Source organism: Salvelinus sp. IW2-2015, linkage group LG11, assembly GCF_002910315.2.
Source record: "Salvelinus sp. IW2-2015 linkage group LG11, ASM291031v2, whole genome shotgun sequence".
In the NCBI taxonomy this organism is placed as follows: domain Eukaryota; kingdom Metazoa; phylum Chordata; class Actinopteri; order Salmoniformes; family Salmonidae; genus Salvelinus; species Salvelinus sp. IW2-2015.
In genome coordinates this window covers 18,790,111-18,808,286 of record NC_036851.1, presented here as the reverse complement: position 1 = coordinate 18,808,286, position 18,176 = coordinate 18,790,111, and the positions used below count along the sequence as shown (strand labels likewise).

The window sequence follows — 18,176 nt, the reverse complement described above, 5'->3', positions numbered from 1 at the left end:
GCCAGCCTTCTTTTCAAACTCAAAACACACTACTGAACATGTCTGTCACATGGATTTAGGTGACTGATCAGCAATGGTTGTATTCATCTGAAAACAGCATACCGTCTATTTATACACTACCGCAATATGTGATTTATTCATTTGCCATTTTTGGTGATGCCATCATGCCACTTCAGTTGAAATCCTCCGCCACTGCCCTCACGTAGGCTGTAGTGGTCACTAGGTTGCTCAGTCCACAGAGAGAGGCCGCAGGTCAGTCTGAGAGGGCGCTGGCCACAGCGGCTGCTAAACGGAGGCTATTATTGAGGCGATTATGATGTCCAGCGGGGTGGGAGGGGGTACACTGGGCCCACGTCTTGGCCCCCCCTCCTTCATCTGGCCTCAGATGGATGGCTTCCGACAGCCCAGCCCATCTGTCACAACGGCGCCAGCAACAGGCGCACAGGGGACTGACAGATGGTCTCTTGGCAACGGTTGCCTCGGCAGGCCGGTCCAGGCTATTTCACAGTACAGACTGAGCCACATGTCATCAATGTACAAATAGGCTGTCACGGACGTGACTGCGATGACCAATGCAGATGTTTATTTACCATGGGTAGCAAATGTATAGAAGATGGGATTGAAAGTGACATATGTGCACCCCAGTCCTGTGACCAGGAAAAGGTGACATGGAAAAGGTGCAGGCGTTAGCAACCTCACCTTTGAATCATACACCCACAGTATAGGAACACATGAGTTTCGCTACACCCGCAATATCATCTGCTAAAAATGTGTATGTGACCAATACAATTTGATTTGATAGAGGAAAGCCCCACTGCTGAGTGCTGCAGAGTATTGTCATGGAAACAAAGGAAGGCCGAGATGGCTGAGATGTACGACCACCCCCCCCAGGCATGGAGGTGTGAAGAGAAGGGGGAGGAGGTAGGAGGGGAGGTGGACTCACCTTGTCCTTGTTACGCCAGTGACTCTGGCTCATACACAAACAAAGCCCGTCGGCCAAAAGTGCAGGGGCAGAATCTGGAGGCCAAGCTGCTGGCACTCTGTTCCTCGACCATTGGATTTCTGTACAATTTCTCTGCAATGCCATTCATTATCAGCGTTGAACGTGAAGTCAGCAACATGTTATGCAAAGCATGCTTTCAGCCTAAGATAGATCTTTGTAGATGTTTGGCATCACCATCATCTAACTCAGTTTAGGAGTCTGAAATGGCTGATCTACTGAGGGAGTCTGCTCAATGTCTATAACAATTTCATCCTGTCCTTTGTTTTGTTATGTGTTACGTGTGTAACCTACGCAAGCCCAGTAGGCTAGGCCTATTATTTTATGTTCATACATAATCATACATAAAACCATTTATTTAACAGGACCACAATGGAAATTCGTGTTATCCTCTATGATTTTATATGCATTATCCACGTGTGGTTGTATTGCGTTTTAAATGGTCAAATAAAGCTACACTATACAGTATATAAAAATGTGGGCACCCCTTCAAATTAATTGATTCGGCTATTTCAGCCACACCCGTTGCAGACAGGTGTATAAAATTGAGCAGACAGCCATGCGATCTCCATAGACAAACATCAGCAGTAGAATGGCCTTACTGAAGAGCTCAGACACTTTCAACGTGGCACCGTCATAGGACCTTTCCAAAAACTCAGTTTGTCTGCCCTGCTAGAGCTTCCCCGGTCAACTGTAAGTGCTGTTATTGTGAAGTGGAAATGTCTACGAGCAACAACGGATTACCCACAAAGTGGTAGGCCACACAAGCTCACAGAATGGGACCGGCGAGTGCTGAAGCGCGTACAAATCATCCTTCCTCGGTTGCAACACTCACTATTCAGTTCCAAACTGCCTCTGGAAGCAACATCAACACAATAACCTAAGATCACCATGTGCAATGCCAAACGTCAGCTGGAGTGGTGTAAAGCTGGCCGCCATTGGACTCTGGAGCAGTGGAAACGTGCTCCGAATCACGTTTCACCATCTGGCAGTCCAACAGACGAATCTGGGTTTGGCGGATGTCAGGAGAACGCTACCTGAACGAATGCATAGTGCCAACTGTAAAGTTTGGTGGAGGAAGAATAATGGTCTGGGGCTGTTTTTCATGGGTTGGGCTAGGTCCAGTGAAGGGAAATCTTAATGCTACATCATACAATGACATTCTAGACGATTCTGTGCTTCCAACTTTGTGGCAACAGCTTGGAGAAGTCCCTTTCCTGTTTCAGCATGACAATGCCTCCGTGCACAAAGCGAGGTCCATACAGAAATGGTTTGTCGAGATCGGTGTGGAAGAACTTGACTGGCTGGCACAAAACCCTGACCTCAACCCCATCAAACATCTTTGGGATGAATTGGAATGCCAACCACTCAACATCAGTGCCCGACCTCAATAATGCTCAATAAGTCCGCAAAGCAATATTCCAACATCTAGTGGAAAGCCATCCCAGAAGAGTGAATGCTGTTATAGCAGCAAAGGGGGGACCAACTCCATATTACTGCCTATGATTTTGTAACGAGACGTTCGACAAGCAGGTGTCCACATACTTCTGGTCACGTAATGTATCTAACTACATTAAATCAATTCCTTTTGTCTCTGGGTGGGTGTGTTCGTGTCTCTGTCAGCAGCAGAACGTCTAGAGCAGGGTGGAGATAAGTGACGTCTCCTTCCTAGCAGCACTCTGGCTTCACCTCTACAACAACCCAACACTGAGCAGAAACAACCATCTTACAAGGTGCTCTGTCTGAGAGGGACAGTCTATCACGCTCCACAGCACTTAAAGCTCCCCGTGAAGACACAGAGGAAAGAGAAATATTAGCTAGAATATTACACTTGTTGGACATTGGCTTAGAGACCTTCGAACCCATAGCAGGTGTAGATTGGTCATTTCGCTTCAGCCCACTGGCAGAAAGCAACAGTGTAGTGGATGGATAGGTTATTATCAGACTGGCACACATCCTCATTCGCCATGTCAGTCTCTAACCCGGTTCATCCTCCCTCCATCCCTCACTCCGCTCCGGGGGAATGAGGAGTGCAAGGGCCCAGTCCCGCCGGGAACAACCCTGTCACCTCTGATGGATGTCTCAGAAGATGAACAGATCGACAGGGGTGTCGCTGTGCCACTCTTTCATCATCCTCCCGCCTCTGACATCCTCTCTCCTTCCTCTCCTCCTCTGAGGTGGTTGAGATGCTAAGCCTGTGGTGTATGCATCTACTGTATTGTCCACCATGCACACCCAGCCTAACAAACAAGTAAATGGATACCTTTAAAGCACAGGAATGGGACTGATTTGGAATTATCTGGGTGGATAATGAGGGAGGCTGTGGCGCTACAGAGAGCTAGCCTAGCGCTCAGGTATTCTCCTCACAATGGCTCTGCATGGAATACAACCGATGCTGGCTGCACCACCTCTCCCATCCCCGTAGACCACTGACATTTACACCCATTCATAGGCGCACTTCAAGGGAATTCACGGGAAGTGCGTGTCTTTAGGGGCTAGAATGAATTATGTCAGTGTCATAATCAGAACGTTTCAGCAGGAAGGCAGAGAAAAGGAGCACATTAGGCAGCATAATTAGACAAATGGAGGGATGGGCATCATAATGGATTCCTTGATGGAAGCTATTAATCACAGCTCCTGGCTCAAGAAGACAACAGGATGCAGAACAACACAAGACGGGAGACACACCCACACAGGACCTTTCCTGTATCGTATACACATGGTTCAGTATGGAGACTTATGCAGTGTCCACCATCACCAGTGAGAAAGAGGAGGATGAGAAGAATCCAGCGAGAATCTAGTGTTGTGCTGGGGAGTCAGTCAGCTTACTCCCAGAGAGGGAAGAGGAGCACTGTTGCATACACAGGCCTTAATGAGCTCAGTACACTGTACGCACTGAGAACCCCCGGGATTGGACCGGACGCTCGGGTGGGAATCTGTACACACTGGAATGGGGGGATGGGAAAGGAGGAGGAGGAGAGTGAGGGGGCAGATCTCTGCCAATTAGAGTTTTCCTCTGGCTCCCTGTCAAAGGCTTGTAATTGGCTGTGTGGACTGACTGGTGACACTCTCATGCCCAGAGAGAGAGAGAGAGAGAGAGAGAAATAGAGCAAGCGAGAAGGCAAATGAGGGAGAGAGGCGATGCTGATATCAGACCCCCCAATTAGCGGCCAGGCCTGAGGAGCGCAGAGCAGAGTAATTAATCCTGCTGTCTGCGTGGGGCAGGCAATATCTTAGCTGTCTGATCCACACACACACACACAACCCCAGAGCGCAGACTGAGAGCAATGATCACCGAGAGAACAGCGCTTTATGACATGTAGCACCCACTGAGAGAAGAGTGCTCAATATGAGACGAATTAAGTATGTGAACCATAGAGAAAGAGAATTGTTAATATTTGTACTACGCATACATGACACTCATGAGTCAATAGGTTCACCACATGTTTTCAAGGTAACTTGCAGAAGCAATCCTCTACTGAGTAGTCCTCTGCTTTCCAGAGAGTAGTGGCACACTCTGTACAGAGCCACAGTATGTCTCTGCTTTGCTCTAAAGACATAGACAGCAGCAGTAAAAAGTGCTTTCAAATCAGCTCTGTCTTCCATCCATGACACATTGAAGAATGATCCTCTAACTGTCCCGCCCACCCTTCTCTCCACTCTCTGGTCCAGGGAGTCTCTGTTAAACGCACAAACATTTTGTTTTATTGACAATCCATAAAAAGCGGACCATTATGGCTGTAGCGTTTTATGTGCTTGTACACAACCCCCTCAGACTAATGGTGGCCATTAATAAAGCAAGACAGGGAGAGGAACGGAGCCATTTGTGATAGCAGAGCATCCAGTCAATGTCCTGTTCCGTTCCTCAACACTCAGCATTACAGGACGGATGTTCAGGTCCTTCAATTCCACAAATTAATAATTCCCGAGAACTTCCAATGCCAGTTCAGACCGCTCTGTCTCAGTGAAAACTTTCCAATTACATGTCTCTCTCAGTGTGAGTCAGGGCTCTTTGTGGAGGTGTTTTCTGGGTAGTGGGTACTGTCTGTCTGGGGATTGGAGTGAGACCAAAATTCAATCATCCCCCTCATACACTGAGTCTTCTCTTCAGCTCTTTTATGAGACCGTTTTTCCAATCATACACCTAGTCAAAATCCTGTCCCGAGTTCTCACTCGACACAGACACAGTCGAATCTGCACGCTCGCTTGCATAAACGCTCATGGACACACACACATACACACAAAGCTAGGATGGAAAAAAATGAGACACCCCAATTGTATCTCAATAATGTAACTTTCTCTTTTGTGTTGTTTTAGGGATAACCTATCCTTAGTCAGTTGACGCACCGGTGCATCAATCTAAGTGACATAATAAAACAATCCCCATCAAAATCTGTCAGTATAAACTATGTCGCCCTTCCGCATCTGCGGTGGGAGGTGACCGAGCTACAGCGGTGTTTATCAGACCATGAGACATCCCAAAAATCTGTCTTCTCAAAAAACGTCCGTAGCGTCCGAACGGTTTGGCCTATAAACTACTCTATGGAAAGGAGAGACTCTCACGATGGTGTTTTCCGTTTTGCTCTACCACCCCCACATGTGTCAAGGGACTCATCTGAAATAAGTCGGTAACGCTGATGTGCCACCTTCTGTCTGTAGCGTCCGAAGCGTTTGAGCTACAACGTAATACAGGACTCGTTAACCCATACAAACGAATGGAAGTATAGAGGTAGTTTTGTGCCAACAAAAATAAGGGGTTAAATATGTGTCCAAAAAAACATATTTCCTGATCTCCTAGACTTCAAAACCTTATTTGTCGTGGCTAATTGAGGTAAGACAGTAATTCTTCTCATAGATTATGCATGTATGAACTACACATTGACACATTCAACCCAAAGTTCCAGAGCGTGTCATTAACCCTTATCCAATCCAAAATATGTTTTAGCATCTTCCAGATTCACGGAGAGAAGAGGCGGGAGTAAGAGGAAAGCTTGCCAACCAGAACTCAAAACTTTGCATGTTGTGGCCGGTTTACTGTGTCTATGTCTTACCTCCACCTCTCTGCACCAGCATGGTGACCTCACTTCCTTTGGGGCACTTGCTGAGCAGGTCCACCACCTGGTTGTGGCTCATGCTCTGGACGTTCCTCTTGTTCACCTCCACGATAATGTCCCCCTCCTTCAGGCCCCTGCAGCGGGGGTAGTCTACGATCTGTTTGACCCTCTGTCCTCCCCCTGCAGGGCTGTCTGCGATGGTGAACCCAAAGCCTTTGTCTCCCTTCTCCATGTGCACTGTGATCAGCTCCGGCTGCGTCGCTATGGATGACGCCAGCGTCACAGAGTCGCTGGGGTAACTGTGCGAGCCGTTGGACGCCACCTCGGCAGAGGAGGGGCTGTGGGGTCCTGACTCTCTCGTCCCATTAACGGGGCCTCCGGTCTGGCTGCCGTGGCTGGACGGAGAGTCGTAGCTCGCCTGGCCGTTGATGATGATAGGCTCCTTGTCCACGATGGCCACGGAGGTCACCAGGCTAGTGTTGGGGTCGTCTGGGTCAAAGGGCAGGGGGTAGCCGCGGCAAAGCTCCAGGTTGACGATGGAGCCGATCTGGATGGACTGGAAGACCTTCACCACCTGAGCGTGGGTGTAGCCCAGTACGCATGTGTCATTGACACTCACGATCACGTCACCTAGGGGAAGAGAAGGTGAAATTAATGTTGGATAATTAGCTCCATGTCACAAACTGAAATCATGGAAGTAACACTTGAACTGTATATTGCTCAATTAGAACACCTACACTACACTATTACACCTACACCATTCAGTGGTCACCCACCAGGAGAGCACCAGCTTCCGTTAATCAACCAACCTTGATAAGTCAACTGTTTTAGTGCAGGGTTGGAACAGAAGCCTCTGTAGCTCTCAAAGAGTTGGTGACCACCTCTTAATAATGACACGGAACAACAGAGTGGAGGCCCACCTGTCTCCATCTTGCCGTCGACGGCAGCAGGTCCGTCCAGAACCAGACTCTTGATCTGTAGGAACTCATCAGGCTCGTCGCCCCCGACAACGGTGAAGCCGAACCCCCGGTGGCTCTTCCTCAGTTTGGTGTTGATGAAGGTTCCCTTTAGCTCTGCTGGGTTCCGTGTGAAGAAGGGCTTCCCTCCTGAGGAACACACACACACAAGCCTTACACACCTTTCATAAGAACCCGTTGATCTCATGTGCAGTGCTAGCCAAAGAAGGAGGGGCTATCCTACACAGTCTTGGCTCTGGATCAGTGAGGGCTCTATAAGAGATGTGTTGGTTTGATGAGCTCCATTAATCATAAAGGGACTGATTAAGTTCGATAGATTAATTAGGCTAAGAGGGATTCCAAGAGCTAGGGTGCAGCAGCCTGGTTGTGCCTGTGAATAGGGGTAATCCTATGGGTAAACCCCCCAGACCTAGCTCCAGTCTGTGGGGGCTGCTATCCCCTATAGAGTGCTACACTATTGGGTAAAACCCAGGATTTTATCTGGGTCTGGCAGCATGGTTAGATAAGTAGTAAAATAATACTCACTGTAAATTCTAAAAGTGTATGATTACACTGTGGTACAGTTCTATATACACGGCAGCCATCAGTTTAAAATAGCTTTTCAAGGCTTGACACTAGGATGGGAAGGAAGTGTGTGTTTGTGAGTGTGTGTGCGGGGTTATTGTCAGACTAATTCCCAGTGATTTAGAAACAGATGTTTCTAAGCTTATGCGTAATAGCCTGGCGTGCCACCAAGACTGCCAGTGTATAGAGACCAAGACAGTGTATAGAGACCAAGACAGTGTATAGAGACCAAGGCAGCACTGAACTCTCTCTACTCTGGTACACTCTGGAGTCTAGACATGGAGTTGGCAGACTCATATAGCTTAGGCAAATGGACACCCGAATCGGTCTCATGAAATAAGAACTGCTAGAGTCTGGCGTCTGTAATCTAGATCCAAGCCTTCGGTCTCTTCTACTATGACTGGCTCCAGTCATGCTGTCAGTTGGACAAATGTTCACAGAGTTTATATGAGAGATGGAGTGGGATATTCAGAGTTTATTGAAGTGATATATTGACTGTGGAAGGAAGCGTGTGGAATGAAATGGGAGACATTAAAGCAGGGAAGATGGCCGTGAGGGATTGGAGAGTGACTAACAAACCGCAGATGCTACACTTACATGGCGGAGGAGTACAGCTTATGCATACAATGTAAAATGTATTACCCTTGGAGTCAGCCAGTGTCCTTGTGTTTGCCTTGAAATAATTCAAGACACAAGAGGCAGACCAAGTGGGTGTAGGAACTTGAAAGCAGGGTGGCTTAAAAGAGCTGGGTAAAAAGAGAGATTTGTGTGGTGGAATCTCAAGGCCTTGATTTGCTTTGGGCAGCGCCGGTCAGGGGCCTGAGCTTACAGAGATGGAGAAAGACAGAGAGTGTGAGTGAGTGAGAGAGGCGAACGAGAGCAAGAGGAGTGAGAGAGGAGAGCGAGATAGAGTGAGGCACGTGATGAGGGAACACATCCACAATGTCGCAAACAGAAATGGACCAATAACCTCACAAAACTAGGATATTGACCAGACCAGGACTCACGTTTTGGCCCGATGAGGGGCGGCAGTGGGGGTCTGGCTTGGGTGTCCCTGTAGGTCTCCTGGTGGTTGGCGGTATAGTTGGCCAGGGGGGCACCAGCAAGGGTGGCATCCTCTATCCATTCTGGAACAGCAAAGGGCACACTTCCTGTCTCTGGTGTCTGTACAGTTACGGTGATCCTTATGGTTCACCACAATGGGTGGCTTGAAAACTACTGTACTGCATTGAGCCATAATGGCTGCTGATTAAAGTAATACCATGTAATACAATCTCTGATCGATCAAAATGGCAGCCTTACTTTGTAGTGTATTGGAGGCTTAAGTCTTCATTAATATTCTCAGCATCAAGATTCAATCAATGAAAGAGTAAAAGTCATAGATATCGAGCGTAAAGAGATATTAAGCTTAAAGGAGAAAAAGTCAGCAGGTAGGTAATCAAGTCAGAAGCACATTTAGCTGAGTGTGCAGAGCGGGGACCAATAGGCAGGTTCCTAGTGGTGTGACCTACATGAAGAGAGGAAATGTGGAGGACATTCTACATATACATACTGGATGTAAGGAAGTGTTTGGACAGTGATGCTAAACTTTTTAATTTGTCTCTATATTTCAGCAAAATGCTGGACGGACAGAGCCAAATGTAAAATGTTTGCATCACTGTTCAAAGACATACATAGCATACTGTGTAGACTAAAGAGACCTAAAGCATATTTCTGAAATGCTTTTCACTAGGAGAACAAGACCCAGAAATATTATAACTATCATATGGTGATACATTTTCATTGCTGTAACAGACTTTATGTAAAATTGTCAAACCAAAAAACTTACCTAGACCTGTAGACTTACAAAATCATTCATATTAGCACAAATACTTTGGAGAGAGTATCAGTGACACTTAAAACATTGCCAAATTAATAAAAAAAGACCTATTTTCAAGGCCATAAAAATAAATCATAGGTATGCCTTTATGGTTTCTCGATAGCAAATCATAAAGAGAAGAGAGCAGGGCAGAAAGACAGACAGACACGATCACAGACATGGAGAAAGAAAGAAATGACGCCCGGCGGGGCTGGAAACGAACCTCGGATGTAGCGCTCACCTTCTGGTGGCTGCTGTTGCTCGAGCTGCTTCTCGCCGCTTAGCCTCCAGTATAGGGTTCTCACTACTTGGTCTTGCTGTTAAGTGACTGGAAGGAGGAGGGAACCGAGAGGAGAGATGACGACAAATTAGGACAACGACACAGGAAAGTAGAAAAGATCATTAATTGAGTCAAGCCAAAATAAAAAAAAGAGAGCAAGGGGGATGATGACAGGAAAGCATTGCATCGAGAGGAAGAAGAATAGAAGTAAGGTGAGCAAGGGATGAGAGGGAGAAGAATACGAAGTAAGGTGTAGGCAAGGGATGGAGAGGGAGAAGAATAAAGTAAGTGAGGCAGGGGAGAGGAGAAGAAGAGTAAGTAGGCAAGGACGGAGAGGAAGAAAATAGAAGTAAGGTGAGGCAAGGGACGAGGAGGGAGAAGAATAGAAGTAAGGTGATGGCAGGACGGAAGAGGGAGAAGAATCGAAGTACAGGATGGAGGAGGACGGCGCAAGGATCGGAGAGGAGAATGCAATAAGACGTAAGTGAGCAACAGGGATGAGAGGGAGAAGAATAGAATAATAGGTGAGGCGGGAGGATGAGAGTGAGATGGAGGGGGGATAGTAGGCGGGAGACAGGGTAACATGGAGAGGTGAGGCAAGGCGGAGAGCGAGCCAAAGTAAGGTGAGCAAGGAGAGAGGGAGAAGAATAGACGAGTAAGGTGAGAAGGAGTGATGGAGAGGGAGAAGAAATAGAAGTAAGGTGAGCGTAAGCGATGGAGAGAGAGATGAAGTACAGGTGAGGCAAGGAGAGAAGAGGGGAGAGAATAGAAGTTAGAGGAACGGATGGGTGAGGCAAAGGGTGGAGAGGGAGAAGAATAGAAGTAAGGTGAGGCAAGGGATGGAGAGGGAGAAGAATAGAAGTAAGGTGAGGCAAGGGACGGAGAGGGAGAACGAGATACAGAGAGGCAGTAGTGATGGAGTTAACACAACACACATTTAGAAAAAAAAGTCTCTGGTGGCCAATGCTCCAGGAGCCAGGGCTTAAGTCAGGGAAGTCAAGTATGGTACACACAGTGCTCTGTTGGAGCCGACGAGACAGAGACGATGAGGCCTGAATATCAACAGCATCACACAATCACTAAAGAACACTGCTTCAGGAGGTTAACAACACCACCAAAACACGTCATACCACAAACCCAGCAGGGAATTAGGAGAGCAGTACACCGCACCGTAAGGAAATTACACTTCAAACAGTACAGAAACATGCTGGGAAATTATGCAGTAAACAGGAAAAAAATAGGAATAATATATATTGAAAAATTTCAGACAAAAAAATAATGTGCCTCTGCCTCTAAGGTATTGCTTTGAACAACATCAAAACATATGCATGCATTCATATTAATGCACAGGCTCAAGGGTCTCCCACTAGATGAGACATTACATGTTTCTAAATGATCATGACAGCAACAAATGGCCTATTTTTACCATAACAGACTAGACCAAAATAACAGCCGTCTGGTGTACTGCATTTGATGTTGTTTTGCATATTCTGGGCCACTGCCCAGTGTCAAATGCATTCTGAATGTACAGTACAGTTAGGTAGTGAGACATGCAACAGATACATCCGGAGATGTGTGTCACTACTTACTCCACATAGTAAAGCCCATAGACTGGGTCCTCTATTTTCTCCCAGCCTGTTGGCAGCTCTGGATGGGACATAGAGAGAGGTGGAAAAGGCAGGATGTTAGAGATGGTGTCATAAAGACTGTTTCCTACCACACACAGCCTGTCAGTCACCTGGGAGTGAACAACACTAGAGAGGCTGTCTGGACCTGGCTCTTGGCTCCTGGCAGGACACGGCTGACATTTAACACATCAGATAAAGAACTACAGGAGGGCTTTGACCAATCACGATCAACCCAGCGCCCAGATGGAGAAGAGGAGCTGGTGGTAAGGGTGTGGTGGTCTGAATGTGGACAGGGTTTCAATTGTGTTTTGCAGTTTAAAAATGTCACGGTGAAGAAATGTTTTCTCATTGTTCATGGCAGTAAGGGAATCTGACGTATAACGCGACTGACATCCTAGATGTAGGTGTGTATAAAATGGTATTCCGTGTTGTCATTGATTGGCTTACCACTGTCTATGTCACATGGCATTGGAGACCGTCACCAACTGGATGTCCTTGATCCTGTATTACTCACTCTGGTCGAATTCATTAAGGATGCATTCTCCTCAAGAAGCCTTTCTTTCAGGCAAGGCACTTAACCCTAATTGCTCCTGTAAGTCAAGTGTCTGCTAAATGACTAAAATGCTAAATGTATAGAAACATGTCAGAGGGCTGTGGTTACAATCAGATGTCTGTGACTGACTCCTCTGCTGTGCATTATCAGCGCTGCATGTCATTAGCCCCAGTTTATTATATCTCAGTCTATATTCTATAGTCTATATTGGTGTACACTCACAACCCCTCAACCAGCTTTAGTGGATGTGGAGGCAAGGTGTTAAGGGGGTGTTGTGTTCGGATCATTCACAATACACAGACTAGGGTTTATTTTTCTCAGATGTTCTGAAGGGAAACAGTCAACCTTGAGCCAGTAGCACCTGACTGTAAATTCTAATCACTCACCTTATTTCACACCAGAGTGGTGGTATTCCTAAAAGAGATCTGTCTGTGTGATATTATCGCTAGACGCCAGAGCCCTCATGTCACTACTGGCCTTGCTGATACTGAGTGGCTGCAGTGGGACGAATCTGACACGTATCCAAAAGAGCTCCCCCGCTCCACGTTCCCCGGTCAACGCCAATGCACACTCCAGCTCAAGGGGGACTCGGGTGACAAATTGCCTATTAAACTGTTTGCATCTCATTCGGTCTTCCTGACTATTTGATTTCTCCTGAGCGAGGGGTTGCACAACCGGGGCCATACATCTGCTGTCCTATACACAACTGGAGTAATTGCCTTTTTCTCCATGTATCGGATTTCACAATCGATACATATTGACTGTGTTCATCCAATCTGAGCAGCGGTATGAAGAAGGGATGCTCCTGTCCTGAGCTGGCTGCTGTTCACAACATGGAGACCATCTCAGAGGCAAAACACTGGTCTAGGATCAGCTTACCCTCACTTACCTCAGACCTAACCTTAACCCAGGTGTGCACTACTCCTTGGCAATTCATTGATCAACTGATATCACTGATTGAACTGGTATTGCACACACCTGGTTCCCCAGTCTAAATCAATCTCTGGGCTCTGTTTTCGGCTGCTGCTGAGGCGCAATTGTCAAAAACACCTTATTTTGCAATTTCGTCATGTAAAAACTGGTGCACTGGCATTTTCCACCCTTTGCACCAGGTTCGGCAATTTATCTGTCTAACATCAGCTTGCTGGTGCTGAGGTGTGGAAATATTATAGGTGTGTACTTAAAAAAGTGCCAGTATGCCAATTTCAGTCATCGCAACTAGGGATACTTAAGACCGACCAAAAGCTGGTCTTAACGTAAAGCAATTGGTTGTGGAATAGATTTTTCCAGCGGAGGCGCACACACTAGCCTTATGTACGTCACTAATGTTTTATTAAAGGCCCAATGCAGTCAAAATTGTTTTATATATCATATTGTACAACAGCTGATGGAACTAACACTGCAAATGTGTGAAAAAATGTGATCAGTGTTATTTCCTGATAGTTGCTGGGTGAGAATACAATCTACACAAGATCTTCTAATCAGTAGGTTTGCATGGGCGACATCACCATGCGGTAAGTTGATTGGTTAATAAACCAATAACAAAGAGAGTTCCAAACCTCCCTGCCAACAACAGCTAGACCACCTCCAGGAAATCCTAGCAAAATTGTTGCTTGAGAAATAGTTTACTAAAAAGCTACTTTTTCCCATTTTAATGGAAATCTGTTACAGTAGTGTACTTATTGTTACCCAGAAAGGATTTAATATTGATAAGAAAACGGCTGCAATTTAGCCTTTAAACATTATTTTTGTCCAGCTTCAGTGAAAAGTTTGGACTCAGCCTTTTTAGGAATATCAAGTTATTTAAAAAGACTGCTTATTGTTTTTAGTTGATCATTTTGTCAAAAAACGCATCTCCCACTTTCGTTCAGTCAAATCTCGTGAATTCTGATCATTGTCTGTGGCGCTGAATCTGCTTGTAGGCTATATTTGCCTGTTTGTTTGTTTACCTTTCATGTGGCAAAGTCACTACTGGCCTTAACAACAGTGATGGTAGGATCTATCTATCTATCCATCTATCTATCTATCTGTCTATCTATATTTTGGAGCAGTATAAGCTTTTTCCAGCTTTTGAGAAAAGTTTGGATGGGCGTAAAACCCTCCATAGTCTACGCTGTTTTAGGCATAATATTATATGAGCACGGGGAGCAATTATGGTGCCTGTAACTGTATTTAGACAGCCTTTTTCGGTCTTATCAATAGTAAATGTAATATTGCTTATTGATGACTGGTATGTCCATGGCTCAGATAATGCATTTTACCGTAGTCCTCTATCAGTGTGAATGCTATGTTAACAATATATTTCCACATTGAAGACATGCAATCACTTAGAACAATGTGGACGGTAAACATGTTCAACATATTGAGCGAATATGGGATTGGCTGACATTTCTTTATTTTGTTTCTGTCGGCTATTTAACAAACTAGGCTAGAACGTACTAACATTGGAATTGGAGTTGATGACAATAGAATACATAAAAGACTGTAAATACACAACTTGAAGCAACCACATATTTACCACGGAGCACGTTCTGAACAGCCAGTGAGGGGGTCAAGCCTCGACACACCTTCATCTTGTTAATTCATCAAAACTCAGCCCCCTCAAGCCACCGCCAGCTACTGCGGCTATAATTCTGGTTGTAAAAATAGCTAAAATATTTCTGACACTCCCACCAACCTATAGCACTAGCATCAGTCATAAGACTTACCATTGCATTAGATTTGTTAAAAAAGAGCCATCTGATTAACAGCCTAGAACAAAAATCTTCAGACACTGATGACTCTCGAGAATTGTGACTATTCACCGAAGCATTCACCATTGAAATAAAATAGTAGGCAGCAGTTATCAGAGCCATGGCTGTTAGCCTCCCTCTGGCTCCAGAGACTGATGCACCGGCAGACAGTGGTGGGTAAAGTGCTCTCTGTTATAATATGAGCAACAGTGGATGGAATGATGGGGCTTGAGAGTGAGAGGTCCATTTGAATGAGAGGCCCATTAGGAAATGATCATCACGCCAATGTGCCCCTCGTGAATGGTTCTCTCTGTGTTACTGCATGCTGGCTGGCCAGGCGAGTGCATTAACACTGTAAGAACTGCCTGCTCTGCAGACACACAGGGACGTAGATGAACACACACACGTCTTTCAGTCTTTCACAGCCCAGGTGTTATAAAGCGTTTGATTACATGTTTACACCCTCTAAGCCGAAAGGGAGAGGTGTTATGCGCTGTAATAAGCCAGGGTGACGTTGTCAAATACACTAGACAGGTTTCCCATAAGACACAGCAGGGGAGAGTGGAGACAGGCCTACCTAGCTCACTGTCCATCTCTTCTGTGTGTACCCCTTCTTCTCCAGGAGAACGCCAGCAGACCATGGGTGGAGGAACCGGTGGAGGAGAGGAGAGTGAGAGGGGGGAGAGAAAGAGAGTGAGAGCAGCAGAGGGTTAGTGATTGATTTTGAATTTAAGCCTCAAGCAAGCCGAGAGAGCAGCAACATTTGGCTCCATACACTTTTAAAACCATAATGTGTCCCGGAATCATGACTACTAACCGTGACTAATTAGCTCAAATGGTTTGTAAGGTGTAAATCTATACTAAATCCCTACATGCACCATGACAATAGCTCATCGCTCTATATTAGCCACAGTCTGTACAATAACGTTAAGCACAAAGAACATGTCTCTGAAGAGCTTTCTACTTCACCATTGGGTGGCACTGTTTCATACCAGGTGCATACTGTACTGTAGGTGCATTTATGTGAAATAAATGAGTCATACCATACAGACAGACATACAGGTAACTGCCAAAGTGAAATAAATAAACAAATAAACAATCAAGGATCCAAAGTATATTGAAAACAGCTGCTTCCACACAGGTGTGGTTCCTAAGTTAAGTAAGCATTCCATCATGCTTTGGGTCATGTATAAAAATACCCAGTTTCCCATTATTTTGGCTACCATGGCTAGAAGAGATCTCAATGACTTTGAAAGAGGGGTCTCAAAGGGACATAGGGGGTTTAAAGGTTGTGTGTGTGTGTGTGTGTGTGTGTGTGTGTGTGTGTGTGTGTGTGTGTGTGTGNGTGTGTGTGTGTGTGTGTGTGTGTGTGTGTGTGTGTGTGTGTCTCAGTCACCAGATATCAACCTATTTGAACACTTCCGGGAGATTCTGGGGCGGCGCCTGAGACAGTGTTTTCCACCAACATCAACAAACACCAAATGATGGAATTTCTCATGAAAGAATGGTGTCGCATCCCTCCAGAGAGTTCCAGACACTTGTAGAATCTATGCCAAGGTGCATTGACAATGTTCTGGCTCGTGGTGGCCCAACGCCATATTAAGAAACATTATGTTGGTGTTCCCTGTATTTTGGCAGTTACCTGTACATTTTAATACGGACCATCTGAGATTGGGGTGGGTGAAAACAGCTGCCACAAAATAGGAATTGTAGTTCATGCACCATATGCTTGACAATATGAATGATATCTCTATTCTGGGTCCTCTAGCAGCAGCTTGAGAGGATAGAACTTATAGAGATATCTCAATACAAGGACCACATAACATATTGAGAGGACACATGGCAGGGGGAGAGGAGGGGAGGGGGGAGGAGAGGCAGTTGAAATGCTAGTGTTTTGTGTGGGTGGGCGGACACTCCTCTGTAGGACACATGGCCAGGGGGAGAGGAGGGGAGGGGGGAGGAGAGGCAGTTGAAATGCTAGTGTTTTGTGTGGGTGGGCGGACACTCCTCTGTAGGACAAGGTACATTATTTATTTATGATAGATGATGCGAATGATCCAGCCAGTCATTCAGGCTGCCGGGGGGCGTCTTGCTCAGACGTGAGCGCAGGCAGGCAGGCAGGCAGGCAGGCAGCACACGAGATCAGAATATTAACACGTCTCATCTCATCTCACATTACGGTGGCTCAAGTGTGCCATCTGCAGGCCACTCATTAAACAATTGATCTGACAGACATGCATCTGATTCTGCACCGTTCCCTCTCCACACAAACAAATGAGTCAACAGACAAACAAACAAGACAGTGAATACACAATTTCCCCGACACACACACACACATGCATGCACAAACACACACACACACACAGTCTGTGGTGGACGTACCGTCGTCTTCACATTCTTCCAGGGGTTTGGGAGGTTTGTTCAGGCACCGGGGGTCGATCCAGGATGTGGTCTTTGTGTTGTGGCTATAGATAAACACACAAGACAGAGTCAGACAGCCAGACAGACACATTGTTCTGACTGGGAAGTCATCAAACACTCACTGTCTGAAAAACATCCTCACTTCGACGGCTAAATATGATACACACTGTGAAGTAAATCAGACTCAATGCTAAAGGCAAGTATCCCAACTTCCAATGTATTAAAGGTTCAAGTTAGGGTTCTAAAATAAAAAACAACATTAAAAACAGTAACAACCATACAACCAATATACACAACATGAAACAATGAGAGGGATAAAAAGGAATAGTCTTTTTGCAAAAACAGATGGAAAGATAAGATACTTGAGAAGATACTAACTGAAATACTATTATGGATGCTGGGTATAGAGCCATTTAGGATATGTTATATGGTGTGTTACGGGGGGTAGGATATGTTATATGGTGTGTTACGAGGGTAGGATATGTTATATGGTGTGTTACGAGGGTAGGATATGTTATATGGTGTGTTACGAGGGTTAGGATAATGTTATATGTGTGTTACGAGGGGTAGGAATATGTTTAATGGTGTGCTACGAGGGTAGAATATGTTATATGGTGTGTTACGGGGGGTAGGATATGTTATATGGTCGTGTGTTACGGGGGGTAGGATATTTATAGGGTAACGTTACTCTATAAAGTAGACTCTGCGTTCTCGGCTTATATCGGTAAGGCGTACAGCCCGGGTAACATAGCGACAGGATGTAGGGTGTACATCCGGTAGGGTACGTACTCTATAAAGTAGACCTCTCCGTTCTCGGTGTAGGCCATCTCCCAGTTGTCAGCTAGAGGTCCCAGGGGGTCCTCCTCTGTGGGAGGAAGGCTGAGGTGTGTGTGTGTCTGCTGAGAGCCGTCCGTGGTGGATGACGACGCGTTGATCACACCGTAGGACGGGGCGTTCTCACGTAGGGCGTAGGGGCGCACAGAGGGGTGCTCGTCGGGTTCACTTGAGTCTCCTGTGGGGGGAGGGTGGTGAGGAGAGGAGGGAAGCCTAGTCATTTTCACAGAACAAATACATGTGTGCAAACAAAATACACACATTCTGAGGCAATG

General features: G+C 46.0%; 1 protein-coding gene across 1 annotated transcript in view; it reads right to left on the bottom strand.

Annotated features, from left to right (window-relative positions):
- Nucleotides 1–18,176, bottom strand: part of LOC111969942 (membrane-associated guanylate kinase, WW and PDZ domain-containing protein 1-like) — a 193,091-nt gene that overhangs the window by 20,772 nt on the left and 154,143 nt on the right. Inside the window, 9 exon segments of the mRNA XM_023996341.2 lie at nucleotides 6,052–6,684; nucleotides 6,975–7,160; nucleotides 8,603–8,722; nucleotides 9,695–9,725; nucleotides 9,727–9,781; nucleotides 11,323–11,380; nucleotides 15,224–15,259; nucleotides 17,029–17,111; nucleotides 17,857–18,079. Coding sequence (XP_023852109.1) covers nucleotides 6,052–6,684; nucleotides 6,975–7,160; nucleotides 8,603–8,722; nucleotides 9,695–9,725; nucleotides 9,727–9,781; nucleotides 11,323–11,380; nucleotides 15,224–15,259; nucleotides 17,029–17,111; nucleotides 17,857–18,079 — 1,425 coding nt within the window.